General features: G+C 35.8%; 1 protein-coding gene across 4 annotated transcripts in view; it reads right to left on the reverse strand.

Moving 5' to 3' along the window:
* Positions 1-20,735, reverse strand: part of LOC149535359 (Flavodoxin family protein) — a 215,697-nt gene that overhangs the window by 117,450 nt on the left and 77,512 nt on the right. For all 4 annotated transcript variants that reach the window (XM_089806790.1, XM_089806788.1, XM_089806791.1 and 1 more), the window contains exon 7: positions 1,020-1,216. In XM_089806790.1, the coding sequence (XP_089662916.1) occupies positions 1,020-1,216 (197 nt within the window). The remainder of the gene's footprint in view (positions 1-1,019; positions 1,217-20,735) is intronic.

Here is a 20,735-nt window from a genome sequence, read left to right on the forward strand (position 1 = left end):
CTCATGCTCCCTGGGAACTCTGAGCCGTGCGAGTTAATTCCCTTTCATCTGGATTCTCTTCCCTCGGCGAATACAGGTTCGAAAATTCCTCCCTTGCTTCTTCCACCAATTCCACCCGTTTTCGAGTCTCTTCCAACAATTCCTCAGTGCTTCGATGTCCGTCGGCAATCTACTGAAACCTCCGTCTGCACTCGGCTTGTTGTGCCAAAATTAAATTTTCTTGTGCGGTGCATATTCCATCTTTTCCCTTTATCTTATTTCTATCCTTGTTAAGCTGATTTGGCATTAGTCTTCATTCCTCTACCTTCGTTCTAGGTCCATTGGGCAACGGCGCCAAATGTTTACCGCATGTGGTAAACAGATTAATGCACACAGACAATAGACAAGAACAGCAGTACTCCTTTTATTATTCGCATACGCCAAAGACATTACATTATGCATCTGATGATTACAATGCTCTTGAAGGGTGTACATATACTTTCCGAAGAACCTTCTTGAAGGGGCCCGTCGGCTACATAATACTTACCAACGACATCAACCCATCGGCTACACAATATTTACTGACGACATACATCCTGTCGGCTACACAATATTTACCAACAACTTTAGGAGTCAAGGTGAACTTTGCACAATTTCTTAGTCCTCACAAGTTTTTCTGTACTATTTACAAATCTGGGAAAAAGGGCATAATCAAAATGCAACTATGGTATTCCTGGCTTACTAATAACAGGAATCAGTATAATAGTATATTATAATGATTTAAATTTTAGCCCAAGAGAAAAACGCATTCGTGGTTTAGCAAATTAGAAGTGTCAAAAAGTTCAAAAGAAACAATCTATCATAAACCTGAACCTGCCATTCTAGTGGCTCTGGATACAAATAACAAGTTGCTCACATGAATGCAAATAACTTGTTTAAGTCTCTTGAAACAAACAAGATGTTTGAAAGAAATGCAAATGATTTATACAATTAAGTGAACTACAAACTAAAAGGCCATTTAATTTTACTTAAAACATTACCTGGCTCCTTATTGCTAGATGATTTGTAGAGCAACTCGTCATCTACATGGCTGTGGTATGTAATATAAAATTTAGGAAGATCCAAAGCATTTGTCTCAATATCTGAAATGACCATCCCTTCTACAAATTTATGTGGAAAGTTTTCTTCGACTTTTTCCCACAATGAACTCAACCATGGATCCAATGCAGCTTCATACCTGTCATATCCAAACATACGTTTTTTACATTTACAAGGTCTTGAGAAAACATATGGGGATGAGTGACTCTAAATTCTAACCAAAGACAGTTTGCAGTATATACAAGTTCAAATCAGTTGAAACACTGATGAGGAACAACAACCAGACTTTTAATTATAAAACAGACAGCCCATTCAAATAAAGTAATTAGTACATTTTAATGCAGTGTGTTCACAATACAAGTTCCTACTGAAGTTTTATATCTATATAAAATGAGCTAAGACCTCAGAATAAATGAAAAGATTGTGCGGTATTTATTCTAGAACTAGAAAATTAAAAGATAGGATATTCCCCTGTTATGTCATGTAAGTGCGCTGATCAACTAAAAGAAATTCTAAAATCACATATAAGTAGCAATTTATGCATGCTAATCATAAACCGTGAGGTCAATAGATAAAAAGTATGATTAGAATTTAGATATATTTCAAATTTCTGTGTAGAATTTTTCAAACAAGTAGCACTCGTAACATTCAAATAATGTAGAAAGAGAAACTACAAATATCAAGAATGAACACTGGTTGCATCACAAAGCGCACTTTAATTCTATGATAAGTTTATCACAACATTTAATAGATAACAAAGTCAGCAGTTATGAGAAATGTCATTTAATTCACAGTAAAAGAGCACAACCAAAAGTACTACAGAGGTCATGAATAGGTCATTGTACTCAAACAATTTTCTTTCTGTAGCCAAATTTTAACCTGAATCCTTGTCTATTCTTCAAATCAATATCATGTCACAGTCGATTATGTTGTTAATTCTCTTTTTCTTGCATTTTTGCAGAGTTGATGGGTAGATAGAAGCTTTCACATGAATTAAAAAAGACACAGAAAGAATATTATATTTAAATTAATAAAAAAAGAATGGAAACATTTGAGATTCAAACAATCTGCAATTCCACTGTATAGTGTGCACCAATGATTGTAAGGACAGGTTCCAAGAACCAAAAGAGTGCATCAGAACTAATCCAGCACATGCCACAACTTGCAAAGCAGATTTTCAAACATGAAATGGTGCCAGGTCATATTGATAGGCACATGTCCTTTACCATAGTTGAAAAACTCAGACTCGGCAATTACTCGTCAGATCCAAAAAAAGATTAAAATTTGACTCAACAGAAATTTGGAGAAAAATTCAGGCAAATTTCCCAAACATTTCAAAATATGTAATCTTTTAAAATATAAGTCAAAACACTTTTTAAATTAGTAACATCAATGGAATTTTATAAGTTTTGATTATTTAGTGTTAGCAGCCTCGGACTCAGCCAAGCCCAAATTGGGCTTGGACTCGGACTCGGCAATTAAAAATATATGAAATTCAAAAAAATTTAAGTTTTTTCATGCATCATTTAACCAATTAACATCAAATACATGATAATTGAGATAAATAAAAGCTACTTTGCACACATTCACAACTTTTCATAGATCACATGAGTATAAATGCAAATTTTTGAAAAAAATTACTTGCTAAACTAAATGACATAATAGAAATATAGTGTCATTGGCAAATGTCTATAATATTCATGGAATATGCAATCCATTGAATCAAAAGTTCAAAACATATATCAAAATAAAGGTTCACAGTAGCCTATGTCCTCCTAGGACTATGGCCAAGATAGGTCATGGAAAACTCTAGAGCCAATCTCTCCCTGTGTATGAAGCTGAACCTCAGTGACATGCTCGTCATGATCATCCTCATAATCCTCATCATCAGACTTGGATCCATCACTCTCAACCTCAAGGTCCTGCACTGGGTCTCCTCGTACTCTACCCTGCTCCACTGCTATCACCACTACCACTGACTCTGCCTCTGAACCCACCTAATCAACCTACTCCAAGTCTTCATTGTTGAAGATAGGATCATCAACTTCTAGGTTCAATTTGACCTCAACTGGCCAAGAAAAGTTGTGCAAGATAACATTGTTGAAGGTATCTTGAATCCTGAAATTTGACTAAGCCTGAAATTTTTTGAAAAACCCCAAAATCTAGAATCTGCATTTTAACTCCTATGAAGTTGAAACCTATTTCAAACATCTTGACAGTATTTATACAAATATAACTTAAAGTATAAGAAAGAAAATAAATGCAACTTATACTTAAATGTTATATTTGTATAAATCCTCCTGCCCCTAAGCTGAAAAACTTAGTATTTTTTGTTGGCTGATGGCAAAGTTTGACCAGCAAGACTCGGTGAATCAATTGCCTCAGGCTGAATCCAAAACCTAGCGCAGTTTGCCTCATTTTGCTCGGCTCGCCTTAGGAATCACAGTCCTGTAACACTGATTTACTTTGTTACTCTAAATTACATAAATTTTATTATAATTATGAGATGTGGTGATAAAAACAATAAAATAGAACAATGCCTTTGCAAGGAATCGCTAATACTAAAATATATTCAATTTGTTATTCATGTGAATAAAATTTTAATTTACTCTTTTTCTTGATACATACTGTCTCAAAAAATAAGAGCTTAAAAAACAAGTAACTTTTTCTCGAGGCCGATTGCCACATAATAACAAATTCTCATGACAAAATGATTTGAAGTCATCCTTGAATGATTTGGCTAGAACATCATACATGTTCTAAATTGCATGGCGTTGTCGTCATGCCCTAAATTACACATTGCCCTCAAGCCCTCAATCACATGATTTTTTTCACCAAATAACACACTAAAACCCTAGGAAAAAATTACATTTAAGTTAAAATCAGTTAGCAACTAGGTATGAGCGAGTTATTGATAAGGTTGATGTAGAATCTGCACTTTGCACTAAAACTCATTGAGATTTATTGTAAAACTCAGCATAATGTCTACTTCGGCATGCAAGACATGATTTCTACAAGCAGCATACACGTTATTCATTTTTTCCCTTTCCACATACATGTAATGTCCCCATCTTTTTAGCATATCAGTGGAGTTCTTAGCCTTTACATTCTCCGAAGGCTAAGTGGAGAAATAAGGAGAAATTGATTAAATTAATTTCTTATAAAGTCAAAAGTCAAAAGTCAAAAAAAAAACAAAAAAAAGTAGTGACTTTATATTTAATTTATTTGAGAATGCATTAGTTATTGGAAGGGGGAAGCTTCTAGTAATTTAATTTTCTAGAAGCACAATTAATTATTGTATTGCAATGGAGAAGCTTCTACCAAGTGCATTAATTATTGGGAGGGGGAAACTTCTAGAGAATGCAATTATTAAATATTTTATTTAATTATTGTGTTGCCAAAGAGAAGCTTCTAGCAAGTGCATTAATTATTGGAAGGGGGAAACTTCTAGAGAATGCAATTATTAAATATTTTATTTCCTTCTACGAGGGTCAAGGAAAAGTATAAAAAGAGGTGAGAGCTTTATTGTTTATCATCCGATTTTGTGAATTGCATTTGATATCAAGTTGGGAGAAGAACCTAAGGTTTCCGATTTCAGCTAGCCATTGGAGAACGTCAACTCTTCAGTGTTGCAACCATTTGAGGTGGTGAAATATCCATTGAATTTGGTATTTGGGAGAGCTTCAATTCAGGAGTTCTATTTTGTGCTTAAATTGGAGAATAAATTTTGTAATGTCTCCTATTTTCCTCTAAAAGAATTTAATAATAATAATAAATATAATAAAATAATAATAAGATGGATAAAGAATGCTTTACTTTGAGAAATTAAATTTTATAATATATTACTATATTATAATATAATAATAATAATACCCTATAATATATTATCATCCAAATTATTATGATGATGAAAGCAAACATTGTTAATATTATCTAATGTAATATCTCATCTATAAAAAGAGATAATAAATAACCATAGCAGAATATTAATATAAATAATAATACTAAAGTAAATATGAAACTAGATAAATTATAACTAAATGTAATATATATTATAACTAGATAAGTTTTAGATGTAAACTTATTTAATTAAAACATATCTATTAAATTCTAAGGATGTGTCCATTCAAAAATAGACCATGAAAGAGATATAAAATAGGTATGCATAATGAATAGGAGGGACTATCATGGATGGGGAAAAGAAGAGTTAGATGGAAATCAGAGATTTAATAATAATACTCAATTGTGAAATTAGTGAACTATCTACTAGAAATAAATGATTGAAGAGAACATTACAGTAACCATCGAATATGATATCTTTTCTATAATCTGCAGACTGACGGAGGGATCAACAACCGCTTAGGATCCAACTCAGGGCTTTATTGAAGGCATTCATGGAACATGGAAGGAATTGAGTCATCTTTCAGTTTAAGAAAAACGTCCAACATGGGAGAAAGAGGAGGCACCGAACACTGTTATAGATGAAAATTATAAGATATTGTGATTAATTCCTTGAAGTATTTATACACGGCAACTAATGAATTCAAAATTATATTAATAGCAGATGCAAACTACCGTGTCTTACATGAACATTTCATGATATAATAATAATATTAATAAATAGGAGGAAAGAAATGAACAACGATGGGCATCACTGTTGAAAGTGCTACGTAGGATAGACGGGAAGTCCAATTACTTTGCAAAGACACCAACACATATACCTGGAAAAGATAAGTCCACAAGTTCGCAGATGATAGCATATGTGAGTAACAACACATATAATTGGAACTCATGCCTAGAAATATATTATTAATCTCCTGTGGCTCCTAGCGAAATATCATACCAATAGTCTAAAGTCTGAATTACATACTTGGTAAGCCTTTGGGATCCACGGTTACACTACTATTCGATCTACAAGAACCATCTCTATGTGTATTTAGTGGAGCCACAGACTTTCATAAGTTATAGATACACAACTCTAAAGATATTGAATTAATATGAAGAGAAATAAGAAGACATCACAGTAAGCATTGATACTCAGCATATCACAGTGAACCAACAGGGTTACATACTTATTGAGATCATACATTGAAACCCAGATAGCAGCATTGTCTAAATAAACAGAACAGAGAACCCATTATCGAGTAGATAAGAGGACTATTTTACATTTGAAGACAGTATAAGCAAGGGGAGGGATATCTATCCACGATCATCAACATTATCAGCTAAAAAGGAATAAGAGCAGTGATACCCTTACTACAAATCATCGGTCTATGTGTTTCCTCTGCAGATTTTTAATATATCATAATAGATTTAATAAAATTTATCCCAGGAGAGCAACCAGTTTCAGACAATATTTGGAATGGAAGACTAGTACTTGCTCATATCAACAATAAATGGATAAACATCCTATCATATTCAGAGGTGAATACTAGTTTATACACATTCAGATCAACCCTTTAATTCACATTGGTCTGTGAAGTATGTCTGATATAAACTCAATCTTGCCTGGAAAAGGAATTCCTCTTATATTGAAGTATATCATTATAAAAGGTCAAATCAAGATATTGATAGACATCGCTACTCTATCATAGCATCGGGACAAACCTACATTGGAAACTATATATATATATGCTAAATAAGGTGTCTTTATATAATCCAACAATTTGGGAAGAATTAAGCATTAATCCTAAGTTTGAAATGAAAAAAAGAAAAAGAAAAAGAAAGCCTCTTACAAAGTAAATTATGAGAGTTTAATTCAAGGGATTAAATGGGGACATTACAGCGGTATCAGAGCATGATCTTGCCATCCTATAGCGTGTCTTTAAAAAATATCAACATATAGAAATAAAGAGTCATCAGTGAAGGTAAAATATGTGAAAAATTTGAGGATAATTTGTGATAGACATATGATTGAATTAAATAGCAGAATGATGGATAACCTTTTAACAAAATTTGTGGAAGAAGAAGTGAACACGAGTCCTTTGGCAAATAATAATATGAGGTCCATCAACACATTACTCATTCGGGATTGATCGTCAACTAAACAAATAACATCCATCTGAATACATAACAATGTACTCGGCAACATATACAAAAAGAATACTGATGACAAAGACTAGCCAGAAGAAGGATTCAAGAAAGAGGAATTTATAATTCGGCAATATATTCAGATAAATTGGAAAGGACACAACAAGAAAGTCAATGATAAATTTTTTTAGAGCATGAAATCTATTGAGATCAATGGAAGGAAGAAATAAACTACTCTAAGTAGCTACTAATGAGACAACAATTATAATTCCTAATATGGAATTAAGGCAGAGAACTAACCTCTCTGAATGACTTCACAAGATATTCTATAATTGAATATTCTTAAAGAAGTAAGGCAGGGAATCGAGTATTCTCTGAAGGACAATACACACTGTTAAAGAAAATCATATGCATATGTAAGGATGGATACACCTAGTGTGGGTATCCATAAGGCCTAGGATGAGGAAGAACTCCCTCCTAGGAAGGATGGATATATCAAGATTGATTATCCATAAGGTCTTAAAACAGAAGCATCATGAGAAAATGGTGCTTAGTGGAGAGTTGTTCTATTAATTAGAGCCCCAGGAAGCACTCCCCCAAGAGCTAAGCATCTGATCACAACTTCTCCTCAAGAAGTGTTTAAATTAGGAATTACGAGCTTATAAGTTAATGACTTACAAGATTGAATATATTTTTATCATGGGTTTTGAAGTACTAACATGTGATGCAGGTCTAACATGTGTATGCTTCGTGTTAGCATCGTGTCTTCATGCATCAATGTGTATACTTTTTGTCTACATTGTGTCTTCATACACTGATTATATATGTTCTGTGCATGCTTTATGTTTTCATATATCTTAGTATGTGTTTCTTAGCAAGTGACAAGAATTAGGGACATTCTCAATGAGTAAGGACCTTCGGAAAGAGTATCAAGTATCATGAACATTTATAGAAGTGTGAAGGTTAACGACATTCTATCAAGATTGGATCAAGGGCATTCTCAGTGAGTGTTAAAGCTAAGAGGACATTCTAATGAATGTTTTAGGAAGGAATTAAGACAAAGACTCTACATCTTTGAAGACTTACTTATCCAGAAAGGAAGCAACACCTACCAAATGGAGAATCACAAGTGCTACAACAAATTAAGATAAGTTTTATTTGAATTATTTTATTTATTTATATTTTTGAATAATATGACAATATTTTTTCCCAAAAAATGATATCTGTAAATATTTTACATTTCTGACTTAAAAGTTGTAATTGTCATTCCAGGATTGGACATGTACAAAGGATCTAATTGATTGAGGACAAGCAATTTGGGGAAGGGTGGACTGTAATGTCCCCTATTTTCCTCTAAAATAATTTAATAATAATAATAAATATAATAAAATAATAATAAAATGGATAAAGAATGCTTTACTTTGAGAAATTAAATATTATAATATATTACTATATTATAATATAATAATAATAATACTCTATAATATATTATCATCCAAATTATTATGATGATGAAAGAAAACATTGTTAATATTATCTAATGTAATATCTCATCTATGAAAAGAGATAATAAATAACCATAGCAAAATATTAATATAAATAATAATTGTAAAAGTAAATATGAAATTAGATAAATTATAACTAAATGTAATATATATTATAACTAGATAAGTTTTAGATGTAAACTTATTTAATTAAAACATATCTATTGAATTCTAAGGATGTGACCATTCAAAAATAGACGATGAAAGAGATATAAAATAGGTATGCATTATGAATAGGAGGGACTATCATGGACGTGGAAAAGAAGAGTTAGATGGAAATCAGAGATTTAATAATAATACTCACTGGTGAAATTAGTGAACTACCTACTAGAAATAAATGATTGAAGAGAACATTACAGTCACCATCGAATATGATATCTTTTCTATAATCTGCAGACTGACGGAGGGATCAACAACCGCTTAGGATCCAACTCAGGGCTTTATTGAAGGCATTCATGGAACGTGGAAGGAATTGAGTCATCTTTCAGTTTAAGAAAAACGTCCAACATGGGAGAAAGAGGAGGCACCGAACACTGTTATAGATGAAAATTATAAGATATTGTGATTAATTTCTTGAAGTATTTATACACGGCAATTAATGAATTCAAAATTATATTAATAGCAGATGCAAACTACCGTGTCTTACATGAACATTTCATGATATAATAATAATAATATTAATAAATCGGAGGAAAGAAATGAACAACGATGGGCATCACTGTTGAAAGTGCTACGTAGGATAGACGGGAAGTCCAATTACTTTGCAAAGACACCAACGCATATACCTGGAAAAGATAAGTCCACAAGTTCGCAGATGATAGCATATGTGCGTAACAACACATATAATTGGAACTCATGCCTGGAAATATATTATTAATCTCCTGTGGCTCCTAGCGAAATATCATACCAATAGTCTAAAGTCTGAATTACATACTTAGTAAGCCTTTGGGATCCACGGTTACACTACTATTCGATCTACAAGAACCATCTCTATGTGTATTTAGCGGAGCCACAGACTTTCATAAGTTAGAGATACACAACTCTAGAGATATTGAATTAATATGAAGAGAAATAAGAAGACATCACAGTAAGCATTGATACTCAGTATATCACAGTAAACCAACAGGGTTACATACTTATTGAGATCATACATTGAAACCCAGATAGCAGCATTGTCTAAATAAACAGAACAGAGAACCCATTATCGAGTAGATAAGAGGACTATTTTACATTTGAAGACAGTATAAGCAAGGGGAGGGATATCTATCCACGATCATCAACATTATCAGCTAAAAAGGAATAAGAGCAGTGATACCCTTACTACAAATCATCGGTCTATGTGTTTCCTCTGCAGATTATTAATATATAATAATAGATTTAATAAAATTTATCCCAGGAGAGCAACCAGTTTCAGACAATATTTGGAATGGAAGACTAGTACTTGCTCACATCAACAATAAATGGATAAACATCCTATCATATTCAGAGGTGAATACTAGTTTATACACATTCAGATCAACCCTTTAATTCACATTGGTCTGTGAAGTACGTCTGATATAAACTCAATCTTGCCTGGTAAAGGAATTCCTCTTATATTGAAGTATATCATTATAAAAGGTCAAATCAAGATATTGATAGACATCGCTACTCTATCATAGCATCAGGACAAACCTACATTGGAAACTATATATATATGCTAAATAAGGTGTCTTTATATAATCCAACAATTTGGGAAGAATTAAGCATTAATCCTAAGTTTGAAATGAAAACAAAAAAGAAAAAAAGGAAAAAGAAAGCCTCGTACAAAGTAAATTATGAGAGTTTAATTCAAGGGATTAAGTGGGGACATTACAAATTTTGATTGCTACAGTACGCATGCAGGATGCCGTGCTACAGTGTCTATGCTTGATTCATTTCCATTCTCAGGCATCACTATTATCATTGTACTTCATCAACATATGATTTTGCTGTAATAATTCAGAATCAAAAATTTTGGCATAATTGTTACATCTCATTTCCATGTATTTGCACTAATAATACCAAAAGAATTGCATTTGAATATTAGTTCCTTGAGGGGTTACTATAATGGTATCAGAGCTTGCTTGCAAAGTGTTTGACGAAATGTCAAACAACTGAAGTATAAAGAATTTTGGTGTTTGAAGAAGTTATAACCTGTTGGGGTTATTACAGTGGTATCAGAGCTTGCTTGCAAAGTGTTTGACAAAATGTCAAACAACTAAAGTATAAAGAATTTTGGTGTTTGAAGAAGTTATAACCTGTTGGGGTTACTACAGTGGTATCGGAGCGGTTTCCTGCCAGCCTAACAGGATTTATGCTGCCACCATTCAATTTAGTTTACAAAAGCAAAAACAAAAGGGCTCTATTTACACAGGGAACCAGCACAGCTGAGAACATGGTTGATAGACATTCTCAAAGCCCACCTAGAATTATGAGAGATGATGAGGCTTTATAGCGTCAAGATAGGCTTCTACAGTCAATTGAGGCAAGTACACAGGCAATGATGGCTATGATGCAACATTTGATTGACAGGAGAAATAATCATAATAATGACTAGGATGACAGGAGCATAGCAGGATCACAACATAGGACTCAGTCTAGGACAGTTGACAAACTCACACATCCTACATTCAGGGAAGAAACTCTAGAGCTCACACCTGATGCTATGGTAACAGATATTGCAGATGAACTCCGACAAGCGAGGAATGAGTGGGATTCATTACCAGCATATGTACAAGACGGATGGACATTTAACAAGTACCTAAACTACAGAGCTGCCAGGCAGAAGCATGTAGATAAACACAATGAATTGCAATAGGTCACCAACAAGTTGGCATTACCCACATTTGATGGCAGTGGGAAAATGACTGCTCGTGCTTGGATTCATAAGGTGGATACTTTCCTATCCCTAAAGACTATGACAGAATTTGAAGCACTCAAGTATGCCACTTTACACTTAGATGGGGCAGGTCATGATTGGTGGACACATGGCATGATCACATTGCAACACAATCAGGTAACCACTTATCAGGAGTTCGTGGATAGATTGATAGAAAGGTTTGATAAAAAGGATCCTGAAGTTTATTTCCGAGAGTTAGCCCAGTTGAGACAGTCAGGAGGCTTAGAACAATTTATCAATGACTTCCAGAAGCTTGCAGTGATGGTGCCTGACATTTCAGAACGAAGGCTAGTCATTTTATTCATAGAGGGATTGACTGAACCACTCAAGGGGTGGGTAAAGACCTTTGATCCTCCTACATTACAAGAAGCCATGAAGAAAGCCCGTAGTATGGAACTTGCAACTCCGGAAAACCGGTTTAGTTCGAAGGGTTCTTCATCATTTAGAGATAACAAAGGGGGATTCATCAAGGGTAAAGAGAAGATTAGTGATTCAAAAGGCAAGTCAGCTGCAACTTTGGATAAGGAGACACTTAATGACCTGCGTAAGAAGAAGCTATGCTTCTTTTGCAAAGGTCCCTATGAGTTTGGTCATGACTATCCTATGAGGCCTAAGGGGAAGGCTAACCGGGTGATGTGGGCTTATTACGAGAGTTCGGATTCAGATAGCTCAAAGCACCATGATGAGGATCCTGATGAGGCAGAGGGTGAACAAGAGGTAGATAGTGTTGAGAAAAAAGAGGCTCCAGAGCTACATTTACAGGAGGCATGTCTGTCTAGTATTCAGAGAGAGGGATCTTTCAGACTTCGGGGAGTCTTGGCTAGACAAAAGGTTATTACTCTGTTGGAAACAGGTGCCATGCATAATTTGATTGATGCACGATTTGTGGAGAGGCGTGGACTCATTACTGAGGAGTTCAAGGGATTGAGAGTCAAGGTAGCTGATGGATATACTCTTCGTTGTGACAGGATGGTGCGAGATCTACCTTTGCACCAAAACAACTATGAGTTCAAGGCGAACTATCATGTGGTCAACATGGGTGACATGGACATAGTACTTGGGATGCATTGGCTACATTCTTTGGAGGAGGTTACCCTAAGACTGAAGGATATGGAGATACGATTCGAGGTGGATGGCAGATCTCATGTGCTGAAGGCTATCCGTAATGGTGATGTCAGAACTATCTCATTTAGGCAGATGGAGAGAATAATCAGGCATGATGATATAGAGTGGGCGGCAATATGCACCTTGATGCCTACCCAGGAGGAGCACCATCAGACTGAATATCATCCAGATATTCAGAAATTGAGAATCAAGTATGAGAAGGTATTCAGCGAGATTCCACCAGGCAGGCCACCAAACAGAGGCATTGAGCACATTATTGAGTTGGAGGAAGGTGCTAAGCCTATCATGATCACACCATACTAGCACCCAAAACGACTCAAGGATGAGATCAAGAGGACCATCAAGGAGTTGCTAGCAATGGGACACATCCGACCAAGTAAGTCACATTTTGCGTCTTCTGTTGTTTTGGTAAAAAAAAGGATGGTACTCTATGGATGTGTATTGATTACAGGGTGTTGAATAAGAGAACTATAAAGAACAAGTATCCCATCCCACGCATCGATGAGTTGATAGATGAATTGCATGGGGCTTGTTATTTCACAAAAATTGATTTGAGATCAGGCTATCACCAGATTAGAGTTCAAGAGCAGGATATTGAGAAAACTGCTTTCAGATGTCATTGTGGGCACTTCGAGTTTGTAGTCATGCCTTTTGATTTAACTAATGCACCGGCCACTTTCCAGTCCACTATGAACAAGGTCTTCCACCATCAGTTGAGGAAAATTTGTGCTAGTGTTCTTTGATGAAATTTTGATCTATAGTACGACTTGGCAGGAACATTTAGAACACTTGGAGACAGTATTGAGCATTTTACAAAGGGTGTCCTTGTATGCCCAGGAGTCCAAATGTGATTTGGGGATGACAGAGGTGTTGTATCTTGGACACATCATTAGTGCAGAGGGAGTTCGGATGGATCATGAAAAGATCCACACTATTGTTGATTGGCCACCACCAAAGAACCTTACATAGTTGAGGGGGTTCCTTGGTCTATGTGGATTCTATTGTAGGTTTGTCAGTGGCTACTCACGGCACGCAGCACCTATGACAGATTTTCTGAAGAAAGGGGCATTTGTGTAGACTCGAGAGGCACAGGACTATTTCAAGTACTTCAAGGAAATAATGACTACATGCCCAATATTAGCATTGCCTGATTTTACGAAGCCATTTGAGCTTCAATGTGATGCTTCTGGAGAGGGAGTTGGTGTTGTACTCATGCAGGACAAGTATCCTATAGCTTATGAGAGCAGGAAACTCAGAGGGCCCGAGAGATCATTCAGCATATATGATAAGGAGATGTTGGCCATCATGCATGCCTTGGCCAAGTTCAGACAATATCTTGTGGGCAGCAAATTTTGTATTAAAACTGATCACAACAGTTTGAGGCACTTTTTGGGATAGCGGGACCTGAATGATCGACAGCAGAAGTGGGTGAGTAAGTTACAGGCCTATGATTTTGATATCACATATGTTAAGGGGACACAAAATGTTGTTTCAGATGCTTTATCTCGCAGGCCACACTTCACTTCCATGATTCAAATATCAGAGGATTGGCGACACTTGATTGTAGCAAAAATATGCCAGAGACACATGGGCCTCTAAAATAGTAGAGGGAACAGCGATTGACACCAGGTACACTCTTGTAGATGATTTGATCATTTACAAGAACAGGATTTACTTAGTCCCAGGATCGAAAGTGAAGCAGTTGATTTTGAGAGCACTCCATGATTCACCTACAGCAGGCCATCTCGGGTATTTCAAGACTTATAGGTTAGTTCAGGAGCGGTTCACTTGGAAGGGGCTTAAGGCTGATGTTTTGCAGTATGTGCGTGAGTGTCTTGTTTGCCAGCAGAACAAACAAGAGCACACTTATCCAGCAGGGCTCCTACAGCCACTTCCTATTCCTAACAGGAAGTGGGAGTGCATCTCCATGGATTTTATCATCTCCATGGATTTTATCACGGGCTTGCCCAAGGCTCAGGGGCGCGATTGTATCTATGTGGTGGTGGATAGGCTGACAAAATATGCTCACTTCTTCCCTATCACTACTACATACTCAGCGGCTCAGGTGGCAGAGGTCTTCTTCACGGAAGTTTTCAGATTAGATGGTTTGCCTTGGAACATTGTGAGTGACAAGGACAGCCGCTTCATGAGTCACTTCTGGAAGGAGGTATTCCGGTTGTGTGGCACCAAGCTTACACCTAGCACCAGTTATCACCCACAGACCGATGGTCAAACGAAGATTGTGAACAAATGGGTGGAAGGGTATTTGAGGAATTATGTGGCAGCTCAGTAGCGAGCTTGGGTCAGATGGATATATCTCTGTGAGTATTGCTACAATACGACATACCATATGACTATACAAATGACACCCTTCATGGCACTTTACGATTATGAGGCACCCAGTTTCTTAGATTTGTTGTTGGGTGACAGTTGGGTACCCCGTGCAGGTGAACTATTACAGGAGAGTAAGGATATAGTTGCTACTCTCAAGGACAACATTGCTAGAGCTCAGAACTAGCAAAAGTAGTATGCAGACCAAAAGAGGACTGAGCATAGTTTTGAGGTAGATGATATGGTCTACCTAATGTTGCATCCATATAGGCAGTCCACTCTCAAGAAGAGTGGTGCAGAGAAACTCAAGCCACGCTATTATGGACCATTTAGGATCACCACGCGAGTTGGTGAGGTGGCTTATGAGTTGGAGCTTCTTGCAAACAGTAGAGTGCACAATGAGTTTCATGTGTCACGCCTCAAAAAGGCATTGGGTCAAAATGTGGTGCCTTCTGCAGTATTACCTCCCTTGGATGATGAGGGAAAATTGATATTGGTGCTAGAGGCTATCATTGATTTCAGGAAAAGGAACTTGAGGCGGTGCACTATAAGGGAGTATTTGGTGAAATGGAAGGTCTTGCCAATTGAGGATGCGACATGGGAGAATGAGGAGATTTTTCAACATCTGAACTTAAAGTTGCTTGAGGACAAGCAATTTCAGGGAGGGCGGACTATAATGTCCCCATCTTTTTAGCATATCAGTGGAGTTGTTAGCCTTTACATTCTCCGAAGGCTAAGTGGAGAAATAAGGAGAAATTGATTAAATTAATTTCTTATAAAGTCAAAAGTCATAAAAAAAAAAAAAGAAAAAAAAAACAAAAAAAAAAAAACGTGACTTTATATTTAATTTATTGGAGAATGCATAAATTATTGGAAGGGGGAAGCTTCTAGTAATTTAATTTTCTAGAAGCACAATTAATTATTATATTGCAAGGGAGAAGCTTCTAGCAAGTGCATTAATTATTAGGAGGGGGAAACTTCTAGAGAATGCAATTATTAAATATTTTATTTAATTATTGTATTGCAAGAGAGAAGCTTCTAGCAAGTGCATTAATTATTGGAAGGGGAAAACTTCTAGAGAATGCAATTATTAAATATTTTATTTCCTTCTACGAGGGTCAAGGAAAAGTATAAAAAGAGGTGAGAGATTCATTGTTTGTCATCCGATTTTGTGAATTGCATTTGATATCAAGTTGGGAGAAGAAACTAAGGTTTCCGATTTCAACTAGCCATTGGAGAACGTCAACTCTTCAATGTTGCAACCATTTGAGGTGGTGAAATATCCATTGAATTTGGTATTTGGGAGAGCTTCAATTCAGGAGTTCTATTTTGTGCTTAAATTGGAGAATAAATTTTGACTGCTATAGTACGCATGCAGGATGCCACGCTACAGTGTCTATGCTTGATTCATTTCCTTTCTCGGGCATCACTATTATCATTGTACTTCATCAGCATATGATTTTGCTGTAATAATTCAGAATCAAAAAATTTGGCATCATTGTTACATATCGTCTCCATGTATTTGCACTAATAATACCAAAAGAATTGCATTTGAATATTAGTTCCTTGAGGGGTTACTACCGTGGTATCAAAGCTTGCTTGCAAAGTGTTTGATGAAATGTCAAACAACTGAAGTATAAAGAATTTTGGTGTTTGAAGAAGTTATAACCTGTTGGGGTTATTACAATAGAAGACACTTTCCAAATTTAGAACTCACAAATGCCCTCTAAGGGGTGTATCAAAAAATGGAAGACAAGTTAGAGTTTCAAGTTCAAACATGTTCAACATTTGTACTAGGTCCACTGTAGTTGGCAGCTTATGTTGAGTTATTTATAAATAAATATTTAGTATGTGTTAATTATGTAAGTATTAGTTGGCTAGTTATGCAATTTTGTTCTATTGTTTCTGATAAGGAGTTGTGTCTAGCATTATAAGTAGTTAGTATTCTTAACCAACCACAAGATAGTACTTATGTATTCATTTTGTTTACGTTGCAAACGGGCTCATTGTATACACATCGTATACTGGAATGAAAAATCTATCTTTTGGCAACCACATTGTACATGGCATTGTCATATTTTGATCTATGTTCTATAAGTAATATTTTATTTTTGTTTTGCATTTTAATTAATATTACCCTAAGGGAGTAAAATTTTGGCACAACTACCTGATGCATCAACACCTGGGTGAAGGACAATCTTGCATCACCCAAAAATATTTTTGTTTTGTCTTTTTCAATAAGTGTCGTTTCAGTGCAGTGTTGTTATTTGTCGAAATATTATTTTTAGAAAGTTGGTCATTCGAGCTGAAAATGTTCTGATTTCACAGGTGGAGGTTCGTCTTAGATATACCGGCCTACCAGTCAAGTTTCATTGCAAGACTATATGTATTGATCAAGTTATTGAGAATTTTTGGTGCAAAATCTTTGAACTCATTTTTGAAGGCCTTAGATGCTCCAAAACGAGGTCAAACTCCATTTGATGGCACATACGCTAACAAGGCATTGTTGTTCAAGAGATGTTGTTTCTGAAAAGTAGTTATCATAGTCAATCAAAGCTACAGTTAAAAAGTTATGGTCTTCGAAAGTTGGTTACCTACAAATATAAAAAATAAACTTATTTGAGTCGAGTCTAATGTAATAAAAAATTGAAAAAAAATAATAATTTAGGGTCAGCCGTCCTCAAGGGTTAGGGCTAAATTTCTAGAACCTTCTTGGGCAATGAAAATGGCCTATATAAAGGAGGCCCATAGCACTCTCTAGGGAAGTTTTGGGATGTTGGTGATGGCTCTAACTTACAAAACATTGTAAGGAAAATGCCCATGTAGCTTTGCATGTTGTATTTCTGAAATTTGTAATTCCATGCTTTTGGAGATAATAAGAAGCCTATTTTCTATGCTTGAAATTGAAATTTTTTGATTAGAGGAGATAAACAATTGCCACCTCATCATCATTATCATGTGCTTGGAGACTTGGCTTGTAGAAGGTGTTTGTTTGAACTCCAAATATTTCTTGCTCGTTTGTTAGAAAGTAACTTTTGAATAAATTTTCAACTCTCTAGGGATGGCAATGATGGCACATGCTTTCAAAGTGCTTCCTTCAAATCTCCTCCACCCCTTTGAGATTTTCTCATGGTCTTGACTTGAATCACTTGCATCTTTGTGAACCTATAAACTTGAGCTTTCTTGATTCTACTTGAATATGTCCTCATGTAGTTGAATCTCTCATGCTTTCTTGAATTTTCGATTGATTCCAATCTGAATTTGCAGGATGATAGCTTGAACATGAATTTTTCCTTCTCACTCATGTCCTTGGGCTTGATCCATCTTCTTGTAGCATCTACTTGGTTCTCCTCTTGAAGTCTCAAGCTCGACTTTGGCATCATCTCCATCTTTTGCCTTGCAAAACAGAGAGAAAGCTTCATTAAATTTGTGAAAGAAATCTTGAAAATAAATTCACACATTAATAATGAACAAAATGGATTTCTCTTGTTCAAGACTAAGCCTTTCTATCTTCTTTAAATGATCAATGTCCGGGTATTTTCTAGAGGCTCGAAAGAAAAAGTTCTTGGGTGGAAATCCTAAGGAAAGAGAATTTCCACAGTGGGAAACCTTTGGTCAAAGGATTTCCACCAATCATGATAAAAATTCATCCCAATTTTAGTCACTTAGCATTAAAATTAATCCTCTGGTCAAAGGATTTCCATCAAGCACGATAAAAATTCATTCCAATTTTAGTCACTTAGCATTAAAATTCATTTCTCTCACAACTCTCTAATCTGCACATTTGATTTGTCTTTCATTTTATATGAGGAAAATAAGACTAAAAGGAAGGGGGAAATTCCAAGTCGGCAGGATTATTGTGATGGGAATCCTTTGGAGAGGATTTCCATGGTGGGAATCCTCTGGTCAAAGGTTTTGCACCAAATATGACTTTGCTTTTTCCACAATTATTTCAAACTTTTCTCTTGTTATCATTAAATCTCTCCCTAAGTGGTATCCCTCATCTTCAACTCTTGTTTAGAATTATAAAATGGAGTGGTGGAATTCTTGACAATGTTGACATTGAAGGATTAAATTGGTGGAAATTCTAAGCTCAAAGGATTTCTAGGGTGGGAATCATCTAATCAAAGGATTTCCACCAAATTTACTTAACGATCCACTGCCTTCCATCCTTCTGAAAATTCATCGTTTCTCATCAATTCCGCTTCAACACAAAATCATTTACTCTAGCACTTGCTTGGGATCAATCTCCGCAAAAATTAATAAAATGGGGAAATTTTGGTTCAAGAGGATTTCCACAATGGGAATCCTCTGGATCAGGGGATTTCCACCAAACAAGATTTTGCACCTCTGCCTTAAAACTTTCCAAACCTTCATTGTTGTCAATCAATTTCATCTCAATTCAACATCCTTTACCTCTAACACCTAATGGAAATTCATTTTGGTGCAAAGTGAAAAGGAGGAAATTTTGGTTTGAGAGGATTAATGTGGTGGGATTCCTTTGATCAGAGGATTTCAGCCAAACATGTTTTCCTCAAAACTTGTCGCATTTCAACATTCCTAAATAATTTCTTGCTCTATGTTTAGTCATGATGTTGAGTTCATGCCTTAGACCAGATTTTGAATGCCTTAGAGGGTGGTGGAATTTTGGGCTTGGGAGGATTAATGTGGTGGAAATCCCTAGGAGAGGATTTCCGCCAAACGTGATTTTGCCACTTAGACTCCCAAAACTTGTTATTTTGCACTCTTATGCTAATTCTTTCACTTAATCTCTAGTTGTTTTGTTTGCATGATTTTGTATCAATTTTGAGTTCATGAGGAGAAGGATGGAAATCTTGATCAGAAAGGATTTCCATGGTGTGAATCCTCTGGTCAGAGGATTTCCACCACACATGACAGTGACAGTCATCCTTGAGAATATTACCATTTTTCCTTCTCTTCATCATTATAACATTACATCAATCAATTTGTTGCCTTAGATAGGTTAGAAAGGGTCCCTCACAACCAAGTTTGCACCACATCCCTTTGTCCTAAGGCAAAATCTTGAGATTCTAGAGACAAATTATAGCTAGTGGAAATCTTGGAGTTATAGGATTTCCACTAGAAAATCCACCTTTAATTTTTTTCAAATCCTTCTCCCATCTCCCAAGCATGTAAACCTTTCCCACTTCGATTAAAACTCTACCCTTCAACAAGGACTTAGACTATGCAAATACCTCAAAAGGACATCAAAATCCTCACACAAACCCCAGACAAATATTACTTCCTTGCAAGCCAAAATTACTCAAACTCACCCTTAGACTTGGACACTTGAAAATGTTGCCAGCTAAAACCACCTAAGACAACAACTCCTACTTGCTAAAGCAAAAAGAGGGGGTCCCCATTTGCAATGAGGCGATGTTGCAAAAACCCTAGAATAGAACTTTGAATCATAGATGCCTTGAAAAGGGTAAGGTTCATTATATTGAGGTGGTTTCAAATGATATGAATGAAGGTAACAAATCTGATGACAATGAAGAGGAAGGTAATCACAAGCAGCCTGAGTGGAGGCAGTTGAGGGATAAATTTTGAATAGGCCTCCTACACTTGCCACTCTCTCAAAAGTTCCTACAAGTAGTCTTATCCACTTGAAGGGAGTGGTAAAAGGGAAGCAAATGGTTTTCTTAATGGGTACAAGAGCTACACATAAATTCATTTATGCTTCTATAGCA

The sequence above is a fragment of the Cupressus sempervirens genome, chromosome 10 (assembly GCF_028749045.1).
Source record: "Cupressus sempervirens isolate cs-2001-9-10 chromosome 10, ASM2874904v1, whole genome shotgun sequence".
Classification (NCBI taxonomy): domain Eukaryota; kingdom Viridiplantae; phylum Streptophyta; class Pinopsida; order Cupressales; family Cupressaceae; genus Cupressus; species Cupressus sempervirens.